The 13579-nt window shown below is 52.0% G+C and overlaps 1 protein-coding gene across 2 annotated transcripts; it reads left to right on the top strand.

Annotated features, from left to right (window-relative positions):
* Positions 1–408: 408 nt before the first annotated feature.
* Positions 409–12734, top strand: DTYMK (deoxythymidylate kinase). Of its 2 annotated transcripts, XM_054258120.2 has the most exons (6): positions 409–565; positions 1602–1710; positions 4743–4859; positions 7757–7847; positions 9777–9974; positions 12265–12734. In XM_054258120.2, the coding sequence occupies exons 1-6, from the start codon at positions 433–435 to the stop codon at positions 12373–12375; spliced, it is 759 nt and encodes a 252-aa protein (XP_054114095.2). In that variant the 5' UTR covers positions 409–432; the 3' UTR covers positions 12376–12734. The 2 variants fall into 2 exon arrangements, with proteins under 2 accessions (XP_054114095.2, XP_002750035.3); XM_002749989.6 differs by lacking the exon at positions 4743–4859.
* Positions 12735–13579: the final 845 nt, after the last annotated feature.

Below are 13579 nucleotides of genomic sequence, written 5' to 3'. Positions count from 1 at the left end.
CCGCGCGCAGCCAGGGGCCACCGAGGGCAGACGCTGCGCGGGCAGCGCCCGGGAACCCTCCGACCTCGCGCTCCCCTCGTCCGCGCCCCGACCCCACGTCTCCGGCGGCCCAGCCCGTTCGGCGTCACCGGCTCTGGAGCAAACGGCCCTGCCCGCCGGAGGACGGAGGCCGGCGCAGGACACGACGCACCGGCTTCCGGCTCGGAAGCCCAGAACAGCGCAGCAGCGGTGGCGCGGCCCAGGGCGCAGGCGCGGGCGTCGGTCCCACGGCGCGTCGCCCTCGCTCCAGCCCCGGCGAATCCCTTCGAATCCGGCCAACGTCGGGAAATACCAGCCAATCACGGCGCGCGCTGCTGACGCCGGCCAATGGGAGCTCCGGCAGGCGGCGTGGCGACGTCGGCGGCGGGCGGCTTGGAGACGCGGCCGCGGGCGATGATGGCGGCTCGGCGCGGGGCTCTCATAGTGCTGGAGGGCATGGACCGCGCGGGGAAGAGCACGCAGAGCCGCAAGCTGGTGGACGCCCTGTGCGCCCTGGGGCACCGCGCCGAGCTGCTCCGCTTCCCGGGTGGGTGCGCGCGGCGGGGGCCGGGGGTGCGCCGCGGCCTTAGGCACCTCTGCGTTGCCTGTGGCCGACGTGCTGTCAGCTGCGCGGTTTTCTTGTTAACAGACCGGCTCTCGCTCTCGCCCAGGCTGGAGTGCGGTGGCGCCGTCTCGGCTCACGGCAACCTCGACCTCCCGGGCTCAAGCGATCCTCCCGGCTAGCGGGGACCACAGGCACGCACCACCACCCCTTGCCCACGCTGCGCGTCTTTGAAGTGCAGGGTTTGGTGACGCCTGACTCCTCAAGCCGCGCGAAACCGTGGTCTCGGCCCCGAAAGTTTTCTCCGGCTCTTTTGTAATCCATGTCTCCTTGTCATGGGTTTTTCGGTGTTGTGTTTTGTTTCTTCGTGCTTTCAGGGGTTTTATAGCATATATTTAAAAGTTTTCAAGTAAAGCATTGACCTAAATTTTAGACCAGCTAGTTCACAGTTTTTATAAATGCTTTCTTTGCAGTCTCTACTTTCTACCCGAGCTCATTTTTCCTAAAGCATTTTAATTTTTTTTTTTTTTTTTGAGACGGAGTTTCGCTCTTGTTACCCAGACTGGAGTGCAATGACGCGATCTCGGCTCACTGCAACCTCCGCCTCCTGGGTTCAGGCAATTCTCCTGCCTCAGCCTCCTGAGTAGCTGGGACCACAGGCGGGCACCACCATGCCCAGCTAATTTTTGTATTTTTAGTAGGGACGGTGTTTCACCATGTTGACCAGGATGGTCTCGATCTCTTGACCTCATGATCCACCCTCCTCGGCCTCCCAAAGTGCTGGGATTATAGGCGTGAGTCACCGCGCCCAGCCCCTAAAGCATTTTTCATCCAGCTTGTCTGCACATTGCTATTCTTTCTCAGAGAAATTCCTTTGGCTTCCTCAGAAGGTCCAAACCTCTCTAGAGGTTTAGTAAAGTTAAACTCAAAGTGAGACTTGAATCCAGGAGAGATTCAGCCCAGACTGTAATGTAGAGGGAAAGCTTGACCTCACTTGTATGTTGTGTGTTTTCTTTCCTAGAAAGATCAACTGAAATTGGCAAACTTCTGAGTTCCTACTTGGAAAAGAAAAGTGATTTGGAGGATCACTCCGTGCACCTGCTTTTTTCTGCAAATCGCTGGGAACAAGTGTAAAGACCATTGCACGTTGCTGCCTCTTCCCCTGGCACTTTGCTTTCTCCAAGATTCAGTGAATACAGCACTTGATTCTGAATGACAGTGACAGTAATGCTGGAGCCTGAGGTTCTCTTATTTAGCAGTCCAGTGAGCAGAGGTGGTGAAGCCCATAGTTCTCAAAGGGCGCTAATAAATGCTGTTTCTTCCCCCTGCTCCCACACCCCATAACTAATAGACTTAAGTTTTTAGGTTTTTGTTGTTGTTTTTTTTTTTTGTGACAGTCTTGCTCTATTGAAGCGCTGTGGTGCGATCTCGGCTCACTGTATCCTCTTGCCTCCTGGGTTCAAGTGGTTCTCCTGCCTCAGCCTCCTCAGTAGCTGGTACTACAGGCGTGTACCACCACACCTGGCTAATTTTTTATATTTTTAGTAGAGACGGCGTTTCACCATGTTGGCCAGGATGGTCTTGATTTGACCTCGTGACCTACCCACGTCGGTCTCCCAAAGTGCTGGGATTACAGGCAGGAGCCAGCATGCCCGGCCAATTTTTGGGTTTTTTTTTTTCCTTTTTGAGACAGAGTCTCACTCTGTTGCCAGGTTGGAGTGCAGTGGTGCGATCCTGACTCACTGCAACCTCCACCTCCTGGGTCCAAGCAATTCTCTGCCTCAGACTCCTGCTGGGACTATAGGCATGCGTTGTCAAACCCAGCTCATTTTTGGCCAAGATGGTCTCAGTCGCTTGACCTCAAGTGATCTGTCCATCTCTGCCTCCCAAAGTGCTGGGATTACAGGTGTGAGCCACCATGCCTTTTTTTTTTGGAAACGGGGTCTTGCTCTGTGGCCCAGGCTGGAGTGCAGTGGCACACAGTCATGGCTCACTGCAGCCTCAACTTCCTAGGCTCAAGCAGTCCTCCCACCTCAGCAGCCAGAGTAGCTTGGGACCGTAGGTTCATGCTACAAAGCCCAGCTAATTTTTTTTTTTCAATGTAGTGACAAGGTGTCACCATATTGCTCAGGCTGGTCTTAAACCCCTGGCCTTGTAGACTTAATCTTTTAAAGATAGCTTTAGGTATATAGAAAAACTAACCAAGGGTGGGTACGGTGGCTCACGCCTATAATCCCAGCACTTTGGGAGGCTGAGGTGGGTGGATCAAGAGGTCAAGAGATCGAGACCATCCTGGTCAACATGGTGAAACCCCGTCTCTACTAAAAATGCAAAAATTAGCTGGGCGTGGTGGCCTGTGCCTGTAGTCCCAGCTACTTGGGAGGCTGAGGCAGGAGAATTGCTTGAACCCAGGAGGTGGAGATTGCAGTGAGCTGAGATTGTGCCATTGCACTCCAGCCTGAATAATAAGAGCAAAACTCTGTCTCAGAAAAAAAGAAAAACTAATCAAAAAGTAGAGTGTGTAGAGAATTCCCTACATACTACCCCTGCCTTCCCCCTTCTTCATTATTTATATGCTTGATTATGTCATATTTGTTAAAATTGATACCCAGTATTGCTAAATCGTTAACTGAAAGTTATAGTTTATATTAATAACCCACCAATCATAGTAGGTTTCCTCTTCATTCAACACTTAATGTTTACGTGTATTCTTTCAGGTGTTTTTATTTACATTTATATACATATGTAGAAACTAGTTAGAATTTTGAGTTTTCTAACGTAAATGAGGTCATGCCATACACATTATTTGGCAGCTTACTTTCTAACTCTGCCTTAGAGATTTCTGCACTTACGGATCCCCTAACTCTGCCCTTGTCATTCTTTTTCATTGCTGTGGCGTGGTCTCTGGAAAAGCTCATCTGTGGTTCATTTAGCCATTCTCTGCTGGTAAACTTGCGTGGTTCCCCTGATCCTGTCACGTGAAATCCTGCATTACTCTTCTGGCTTAGCGTTGTGTCTTACTTGGAAAGGCCATCCCCACTCCAAGTCTTAAATGAAAATGTGACCAGTTCTTTTTTTTTTTTTTTTGAGACAGAGTCTCACTTTGTCACCAGGCACCAGGCTGGAGTGCAGTGGCACAATCTCGGCTCACTGCAACCTCCGCCTCCCGGGTTCAAGCAATTCTCCTGCCTCAGCCTCCCAAGTAGCTGGGATTACAGGCACATGCCACCACGCCCAGCTAATTTTTGTATTTTTAGTAGAGATGGGGTTTCACCATGTTGGCCAGGATGGTCTCGATCTCTTGACCTCGTGATCCACCCGCCTTGGCCTCCCGAAGTGCTGGGATTACAGGCTTGAGCCACCATGCCCAGCTGTGACCAGTTCTGTAATCTTTTTAACACATCTAGAATTTATGGAGCTAGTTATTCTGATATTGCTTTTTGTGGCTTTGTAGAAAAGTGATGAAGTACGTATATGCCCAATTCAAAATGAAGAATAACTGATTTTACTTTTTAGATGGTGATCTTGTCCCAGGTGCCCAGGGCTACATCTTTTTTGTCCATCTGTTCTGCTGCAAGTTGCCTGTTTAAGTTTCCTGTGTCTAATCATGGCTTGACCGTTCATTTCCTTTTCTTTTTTGAGACAAGAGTCTCGCTCTGTTGTTCAGGCTGGAGTGCAGTGGCCCAATCACGGCTCACTGCAACCTCCATTTCCTGAGTTCAAGCAATTCTCCTGCCTTATCCTCCTGAGTAGCTGGGATTACAGGCGCGCACCACCATGCCCAGCTAATTTTTATATTTTAGTAGACAGGATTTCACCATGTTGGCCAGGCTGGTCTTGAACTCCTGACCTCAAGTGATCCTCCCACCTCAGCCTCCCATAGTGCTGGGATTACAGGCGTGAGCCACCTTGCCCGACCAGTAGTTCATTTCTTTTTTGTCCTAATTAATAGGCCATTGTTGGATGTACCATAGTTCATTCACCTCCTAAAGGACCTCTTCATTGCTTCCAACTTTTGGCAGTTATAAATAAATCTGTTATAAACATCTGCGTGCAGGATTTTGTGTGGTCATAAGCTTTCACCTCTTCTGGGTAAATGCCAGGGAGCACCATTGCGTTAACATATGGTAAGACCGTTTTTTGTTTTTTTTTTGAGATGGAGTTTCGCTCTTGTTACCCAGGCTGGAGTGCAATGGCGCGATCTCGGCTCACCACAGCCTCTGCCTCCTGGGTTCAGGCAGTTCTCCTGCCTCAGCCTCCTGAGTAGCTGGGATTACAGGCACGCGCCACCACACCTGGCTAATTTTTTGTATTTTTAGTAGAGATGGGGTTTCACCATGTTGACCAGGATGGTCTCCATCTCTTGACCTTGTGATCCACCCGCCTCAGCCTCCCAAAGTGCTGGGATTACAGGCTTGAGCCACTGCGCCTGGCCTAAGACTTACTTTTCTAAAGAACGTTCAACCATGGGTGTCCAATCTTTTGGCTTCCCTGGGTCACACTGGAAGAACTGTCTTGGGCCACGCATAAAATACACTAACACTTGCTGATGAGCTTAAAAAAAAAAAAAAAAGAATCATAATGTTTTAACAAAGCTTACCAATTAGTGTTGGGCGGCATGCACCCTGTGGGCCTCGGGTTGGACAAGCTTGTGCTAAACTCTCCAAAGCGGCTGCAGCGTTTTGCGTTCTCACCCACAGTGAGTGAGGGTTCCCACTGCTCAGATCCTCACCAGCATTTGGTGGTGCTGCTGTTGGGACTGTTGCCCTTCTCATAGGGGTGTGTGGTGTCTGCTTTAGTTTGCATTTCCCTGATGGCATATGATGTGGACCATCTTTTCATGTGCTTATTTGCCATCTGTGTATCTGGTTTCATGAGATACCTGTTAAGTGCTTTGGCCCACTCTTGTCTTGAGACCTGGTCTCAGCCAGGCTGGAGTCCACTGGCATACTCTTGGTTCACTGCAGCCCCTACCTCCCAGGCTCTAGCGATCCTCCTGCCTTAGCCTCCCAAGTAGCTGGGACTACAGGTGCATGCCATCATGCTAAGTTGTTTTTTGAGACAGTTTTGCTCTTGTTGCCCAGGTTGGAGTGCAATGAGGCAATTTGGCTCACTGCAACTTCCGTCTCCTGGGTTCAAGCAATTCCTCTGCCTTAGCCTCCCAAGTAGCTGGGATTACAGGTACTTTCCACCACACCTGGCTTTTTTGTACTTTTAGTAGAGATGGGGTTTCCTGTTGCCCAGGCTGGTCTTGAACCCTTGACCTTAGGTGGTCCACCTGCCTTGGCCTCCCAGAGTGCTGGGATTATAGGCATGAGCCACTGTGCTTGGCCAGTTTTGTATTTTTGTTTTGAGGAGATGTGGTTTCGCCGTGTTGCCCAGGTTGGTCTCAAATTCCTGGGATCAAGTGGTCAATCCGCTCCAGCCTCCCAAAGTGTTGGGAATACAGGTGTGTGCCATTATGCCCAGCCTTGGCCCACTTTTTAATGGGGTTTTCTTATTTTCGAGTTTTAAGAGTTCTTTGTATGGTTTGGAGACCATTCGTTTATAAAATGTGTCTTGTACATATTTTCCCCTAGGCTCTGGTTTGTGTTCAGTTTTCTCACTGTTCTTTCTTTTTTAGACAGGGTCTCTGTCATGCACGCTGAGTGCGGTGGTGCAGTCCCAGCTCACTGCAGCCTCAACGTCCCGGGCTCAAGTGATCTTCCCATCTTAGCCTCCCAAGTAGCTGCAGCTACAAGCACGCACATTAACACACCTGGCTAATTTTTGTAAATTTTTTTTGTAGATATAGTTTCACTATTGTTGCCCAGGCTGGTCTTGAACTCCTGGACCCAACAGTCCTCCTGCCTTGGTTTTCCAAAGTGCTGGGATTAGAGGCATGACCTACCCTGCCTGCCCAGCCTTTTTTTTTTTTTTTTTTTTTTTTTTTTTAAAAAAAGAGACATGTCTTCCTCTGTTGCCCGGGCTGGAATGTTATGGCATGATCATAGCTTACCACAGTCTTAAACTCCTGGCTTCAAGTGATCCTCCCGCCTCAGCCTCTGGAGTAGCTGGGACTACAGGTGCATGCCACTATACCTGGCTCGTTTTTACATTTTTTTGTAGAGATGAGGTCTCACTGTTGTTGCTCAGGCCGGTCTCAAACACCTGTCCTCAAGGGATCCATCCCACCACAGCTTCTAAAAGTGCTGGGTTGCAGGCGTGAGCCGCCACACTCAGCTGTCCTTTCCTTCTCTTCAGTGTCTCACAAAGCACAAACGTTTTATTTTAGTGAAGTCCATCTGAATTCTTTCATGGGTTGTTCCTTTAGTTTTTTATCTAAACAGTCTGCCAAAACCCAGGTGATGTAAGTTTTCTCCTGTGTTACTGTTTGACAGTTTTGCGTTTTCCATCTGGGTCTGTGATTCATTTTGAATTTGTTTGTGGAGGGAAAGCAGTCGGGTCTAGATTTACTCTTAGGTGAGGACATCTGGTTGCTCAGTGTTTGCTGAGGAGCCTGCCTCTGCACCGTCACGCTCCTCTGCTCCTTTGTCAGAGGTCAGTGGACTCTATGCAGGTGCTGCTGTGATTCCAAGGCCCCAGTGAGACTGGCTGAGTCAAATGAATCTGACTTTTCCTTCTCTGGCTTGAGCAAGGCTGCTCAGTAGTATCAGGCCCCATGTCTTTGTACATCCGTGATCTTGGGGCTGGAGGGTGCTGGTGGGCCTGTGGTATTTGGTTGAGAACATCCTGCAGTCCAGGCCAGGGGCCACGAGCATGGATGATCCAGTCACTTGCTGGCTGTGGGGCTGTGGCCCCCTCCCCACCCCCAGCTCTCTTCTCGGCCTGTGCTTTCCGTTTTCTCCACAGGGTGGTGCTGGCCTCTCTGCCCAGACAGATGTGCCCCGACATGGCTTCTTTCCCCTGCCGTGTTTCTGGAACGTGGAACTTTACCAGTTGTGTTTGTTACTGTTTAGTGAGGTTATCTTTTCCATGTTGCGTTGCTGGGGGGGAGTGCATGTGGCATCTTCCAGAGAGGATCCAGAGCCTTTTTGAATAAAAATCAGGTTACAAATCACTGTGCTATACTTGGCATGTGGGGTTTTTGAGATGTGTTATTGGGATAATTTAAGCTTGACAGTTCAAAGCCTATGAAACCAGGACCGGGGCTCAGGAGCATCCTCTGTTTTTCAGGCCATTAATTAAGGAAAAGTTGAGCCAGGGTGTGACCCTCGTCATGGACAGATACGCATTTTCTGGTGTGGCCTTCTCCGGTGCCAAGGAGGTGAGTGCACCTGGCCTCCTGTCGGGCAAGGGCAGGCGTGAGGGCCCAGGGCTGCTCTTGGATGCGCCCGTTTGACATGCCTTTGATCACTCTGCAGTTTTGTGATTCTTAGATTCCTTTTATTGCTTTGCTAGATTAATTTGGTTATCTTTTTTTTTTCTTTTGAGATGGAGTTTCACTCTTGTTGCAGGCTGGAGTGCAATGGCACAATCCCGGATACCGCAACCTCCGCCTCCTGGGTTCAAGTGATTCTCCTATTGTCGGTCTCCTGAGTAGCTGGGATTACAGGCATATGCCACCACACCTGGCTAGTTTTGTGTTTTTTACTAGAGACGGGGTTTCTCCATGTTGGCCAGGCTGGTTTTGAACTCCCGACCTCAGGTGATCCACCCGCCTTGGCCTCCCAAAGTGCTGGGATTACAGACATGAGCAACTGTGCCTGGCAATTTGGTTTTATCAAGAAGAGCAAACATTTTTATAGCTAAAGACTGTTTTCACAGATAGAATCATAGTTATTTGGATGGCATTTTCCACATGGATTTTTTTCTTTGGGACGTAGTGTCACTCTCACCCAGGCTGGAGTTCAGTGGCGCAATCTGAGTTCATTGTAACCTCTGCCTCTCAGATTCAATCCATCTTGCCTCAGCCCCGGAGCATCTGGGATTATAGCCACTATGCCCAGCTAATTTTCATGTTTTTAGTAAAGACAGCGTTTTACCATGTTGGCCAGGCTGGTCTGAAACTCCCGACCTCAGGTGAACCAGCCACCTTGGCCTCCCAAAGTGCTCCCAACTGTGAGCTGCTGTGCCCAGCCTCCAGATGCATTTTCCAAGATGGTTCATTGATAATGCGTTTTTTCCCCCTTTTTTTGAGAGAGGGTGTTTCCGTCTGTCACCCTCTGGCTGGAGTGCAGTGGAACAAAGCTTGCTATAATCTTCAACCCAGGCTCAAGTGATCCTCCCCCGTCAGCTTCCCAGAGTGCTGAGCTGACAGCTGTGAGCCGCTGCGCCCAGCTCTGTCCCTTAGAGAGACGGTAAAGAAGGAGACCATCTGGTTATTTTTCATGATAGCCGCCCTAACTTTTTAATTCTGCCATTTCTTCATGTGTTAGCTTCAGTCCCTCCCCTCTGAAGTACTAAGTTGTATAGTAAGGAGGACTTGTTCCTGCTGTGGGGATCAGCCCACAGAGCCGCAGGCCTGGTAGGAGGTGCTGGTGGACACCCTCCCTCAGCTCATGGTGCTGTGTGTGATGTGTGGCCTGGAGTCACAGCCTTTCTGTCCTACCTGTCCTCCAGAAACACAACAGCATTTTAGGGGGAGACAGGCTAAGGGAGGCGTCCTGGGCAAGGGGTCTCCAGGGGCTCCGTACAGAGACTGTTCCTCCTGGCCAGCAGACCTGTAGCTGCACTGGAAGGCCTCCGTGGGGCCTGGGCTGTGTGTGACGGGGACCAGGAGCCATTCTACCTACTTTCCGTCCACTGGTGCATGTGTCTACCAAGGAAAAACGAGAAGATGACATCGGAGAAAGCAATACATTTGAGGTTTTAATAATTTAAAAAAGAGGGCTGGGCGTGGTGGCACATGCCTGTAATCCCAGCACTTTGGGAGGCCGAGGCGGGCAGATCACGAGGTCAGGAGATCGAAACCATCCTGGCCAACATGGTGAAACCTGGTCTCTACTAAAAATACAAACAACTTAGCTGGACGTGGTGGCGCACACCTGTAGTCCCAGCTTCTCGGGAGGCTGAGGCAGAACTGCTTGAACCCAGGAGGTGGAGATTGTGCCACTGCACTACAGCCTGGGCGACAGTGTCAGTCTCACTTCTTGGTACCTCACTAAATGTCCCCTCATTTTTTCCCATTTTTGTGATTTTTTAAACGAAAATCTAGACCACACTAAGCTTTACCTGTTGCATTCTTTGTTGGCAGAATTTTTCCCTAGATTGGTGCAAGCAGCCGGACGTGGGCCTTCCCAGACCCGACCTGGTCCTGTTCCTCCAGTTACAGTTGGCAGATGCCGCCAAGAGGAGCGCATTCGGCCATGAGCGCTATGAGAATGGGGCTTTCCAGGAGCGTGCGCTGCAGTGTTTCCACCAGCTCATGAGAGACACGACTGTGAACTGGAAGGTGAGGCTCGGAACTGCACGCTAGGAATCATTGAGAAGTGGCTCAGGGTGAATTGCGGTGATGGGGGCAATTGGACCAGCAGAGCTGCCGCCGTTTCCATCTGGTCTTCCCAGATGTGGAGCCCCAGGAGCAGCTGTTCGGGGGTTCTCAGTGCCAGCAAATTCCTTTTTCTTTTTTTTAATTTTTAGTAGAGGTGGGGTTTCACCATGTTGGGGAGGTTGGTCTAACTCCTGACCTCAGGTGATCCGCCCACTTCAGGCTCCCGAAGTGCTGGGATTACAGGCGTGAGCCACCGTGCCCAGCCCCTTTTTAAGACAGAGTCTCACTCTGTCACCCAGGCTGGAGTGCAGTTTCCCCATGTCGGCTCACTGCAACCTCCGCCTCCTAGATTCAAGCGGTTCTCCTGCCTCAGCCTCCCAAGTAGCTGGGATTACGGGCATGCACCACCATGCCCGGCTAATTATGTATTTTTAGTAGAGATGGGGTTTCACCATCTTGGCTAGGTTGGTCTTGAACTCCTGACCTCATGATCCACCCGCTTCAGCCTCCCAAAATGCTGGGATTACAGGCGTGAGCCACCATGCCCAGCCTAGTGCCTGCAAATCCTAATCCTCTGTTGAGTTTTACACAATGTGACATTTGACACCTGGGCTGGTGGGCCAGGTGACAGTCTGCATAGTCCTCCACATCTGTGGCCCCTCTTCAGACATGAGTGCCAGCCTGGTCCTGCCAGTGTCGTCTGGTGCAGCCTCTTGCCGGCGTGGGGCCCTGCAGCTGCACCTGGCCGTTGGAGTGCAGGATGGAGCTGTGTGCTGGCTTTTTCCCTTCAGCCATGCATCCTTCCGTCTCAGCAGTCCCAGGAGTCCACCCCACTCTCTGTCCAGTCCCAGGATGCTGGACTCTCCCCTGCAGTGGACACGCAGGCTGACCACCTCTGCCCCTCCCAACTGCAGCCCCCACTTCTCTCCCAGACTCCAGGTGCCCGTGCTCAGCACTGCCCGTCACGGCCTATTTCCAGCAGCCAGGGCTTCCAGCATGTCGAGCATCAGCACCGTCGCTTGTGGCCGTGGCTTGCAGAGCTTCGGTCCCTTGAGCTCCTCCACCAGAGCAGGGCCAAGGGTCTCACCCCAGCCCAACTGCCTGCAGGTGATGCTGGCCACACAGCTTTCCACTTCCCAGAACACAGGCTGGATGGCAGTGCATTCTCTGGCAGTCAGTTGCCTGGAGAGGCCCGTCCTGGACAGTTCTGGGCGGCTGTGTGGCGGCACCCTGGCCAGCAAGGGGCATCTGGGAAGGTGGCCTGTGTAGGGAGTCACTCTCCTTTCATCATGGTCACACCTCGTGAAATGGTTAGTCTTCGAGTACCTTCGTACCTTCGATGCCCTGGCAGATTTTCCAGACCTTGCTGTCCCAGAGGCTTGAGAAGGGTCCTGCTCATCCCAGCTACAGAAGCCGGGATGCCGCTGAGACGGCAGGGCTTCTGAGCCCCTCACGTGCCTCCCTTCTGGTGGAGAGAAGTCTCCTGCGGGCTGACTCCCTCCCCGTGTTCCTCGAACCACTCACGCCAGGGTGCAGCACAGCTGTTAGGACCAAATTCATCTTTCCCTCAGGGACAAGGCGGATCAGTGTTGCCTTGGTCCCACTGTGTGGCTTCTGTAACGGAACTTCCTCACATTCCAGGCAGTGCCCAGGCGCCTCTGGGAGCCACAGGAGTATGGGCCTGCCCTCTGTTCTGAGTCCCTGCTCGAGCTGGAGGGACAGTCACCCCGACCTGGTATGCCTGGTGGGCTGGGTAGGCCTGGCTGTGCCTCACTCCTGCAGGCGGGCACTTGCTGGGGTTGGGGTCACAAGGAGAGCAGGCGTGGGCAGGAGGCTCACCATGTTTCTCTGCATCAGGGCTGTGGCAGGAATGCCTGCTGGCTCTATGTCATGGACTGTTAAGGTTTAGGTTCAGAAAAAAGTATAGAGTGAAGGGTCCTGGAGGTCACCACACCGGCCAGGAGGTCAGATCGGCCTTCCGGAGCCTGGCCTGTGAAAGCCCCACATGCAAAGAACAGAGTAAAACATGGCTTTCAGACAGGGTCTCACTGTGTCCCCCAGGCTGGAGTACAGTGGTGCCCAATTTTTTGTAGAGATGGGGTCTCCCTATGTAGTCCAGGCTGGTCTTGAACTCCTGGGCACATCCTCCCTCATGGGCCTCCCGAAGTGCTGGGATTACAGACGTGGGCTCCCATGCCCAGCCTCGAAGGTGCTGATGAGCTGCTTTTTCTCCTGAAACCCGTGGGAACAGATGGTGGATGCTTCCAAAAGCATTGAAGCTGTCCATGAGGACATCCTTGTGCTCGCTGAGGACGCCATCCGCACCGCCACAGAGAAGCCGCTGGGGGAGCTGTGGAAGTGACCCCAGGCTGCCCACTGGACGCCTCACCCTGCACGCCCTCACGAGGTGGGAGACCCATGGAAGGCCCACGTCCCCAGTGGTGCCCACACTCCACGACTTCAGCTCTTTCCTGGAAGCAGAGATACACAGGCTGCCTCTCCTGCCCCGCAGTTGGGGTGTGGTGGGGACCTTGGTGGTGTGGACACAAGCAGAGCGATGGAGCAGTCTGCTGCCCTCTCCCTTGTCCTGATGATACTGTTGTGTTTTCTTAGTGATGTTCAGTGGTAACTGAGCAGTTTCATTGCCATCATTGCAAATGGCAATCAGTTGGAATTCTCTCTGAAATGTCTTCCAGACACTAGTAAAAATTGACCTGAAAATTGTTTATGGATTTTTCTTAGATACCATCTAAGGACTGAGCTGGCTTTGAATGGGAATCTCCATCCCAGGGGAGAAGAGCTAATTGGGCCCAGTAGGGCTTTCTGGACCTTGGTTCCCGCCTACTTGAGGAGTTCCCCGGGGGCCTGAAGAGTCGCAGCCATGCCATTCCCGAGCGTCAGCACAGCTTACATCCTCAGTACACCTAAGTTACCTCTGCTGTTTTCATTGCACCCAGAGCTTTTCATCCCATCCCTTATTTTTTTGGGAACAGGGTCTGTCTCTGTTGCCCAGGCTGGAGTGCAGTGGCAAGATCATAGCTCACTGCGGCCTTGACCTCCTGGCTCAGGTGATCCTCTCACTTCAGCCTCCTGAGTAGCTAGGCCTACATACAGGCCTGTTCACCATGCCTGGCTAACTTTTTTGTAGAGACAGGATTTTGCTATGTTGCCCACCAGACTGGTCTCAGACTCCTGGGCTCAAGTGACCCACCCGCCTTGGCCTCCCAAAGTGCTGGGATTGCAGGCATGTGCCACCGTGCCCAGCTTATCACAGGGGTCCACATAACCGAGGCAGGTGGGGCCGAGGCAGGAAGTGCGATGCCAGCAGCAGAAGCTGGAGATGCTATGCTGTGTTGCTGGCTGTGAGGCTGGAGGAAAGCCATGAGCCCAGCAATTTCTGGCATCCGGGAGGTAGGAAAGACATGGAAATGTTCTCCCCTAGGGTCTCCAGAGGAGCAGCCCTGCCCACAGCACGGTCAGGAAGAGGCTGTGCTGCTCCAGGCACTGAACGTCATCCTCTCAGAGCAGCCGCAAGAACTGAATACGAGCATTTGAGTGAACACAAG

Source organism: Callithrix jacchus, chromosome 6 (genome assembly GCF_049354715.1).
Source record: "Callithrix jacchus isolate 240 chromosome 6, calJac240_pri, whole genome shotgun sequence".
NCBI classification, from domain to species: domain Eukaryota; kingdom Metazoa; phylum Chordata; class Mammalia; order Primates; family Cebidae; genus Callithrix; species Callithrix jacchus.
The sequence above is the reverse complement of the archived record's forward strand: the minus strand, read 5'-3'. Positions and strand labels throughout refer to the sequence as shown.

What these genes read in the sequence shown, in the direction of transcription:
- DTYMK (XM_054258120.2), top strand. Translation starts at nt 433, where the DNA reads ATGATGGCGGCTCGGCGCGGGGCTCTCATAGTGCTGGAGGGCATGGAC. An exon ending in CTGAGTAGCTGGGATTACAG is followed by an intron (nt 4,860 to 7,756) that starts GCACGCGCCACC and finishes TCTGTTTTTCAG; the next exon opens with GCCATTAATTAAGGAAAAGT. An exon ending in CCTTCTCCGGTGCCAAGGAG is followed by an intron (nt 7,848 to 9,776) that starts GTGAGTGCACCT and finishes CTTTGTTGGCAG; the next exon opens with AATTTTTCCCTAGATTGGTG.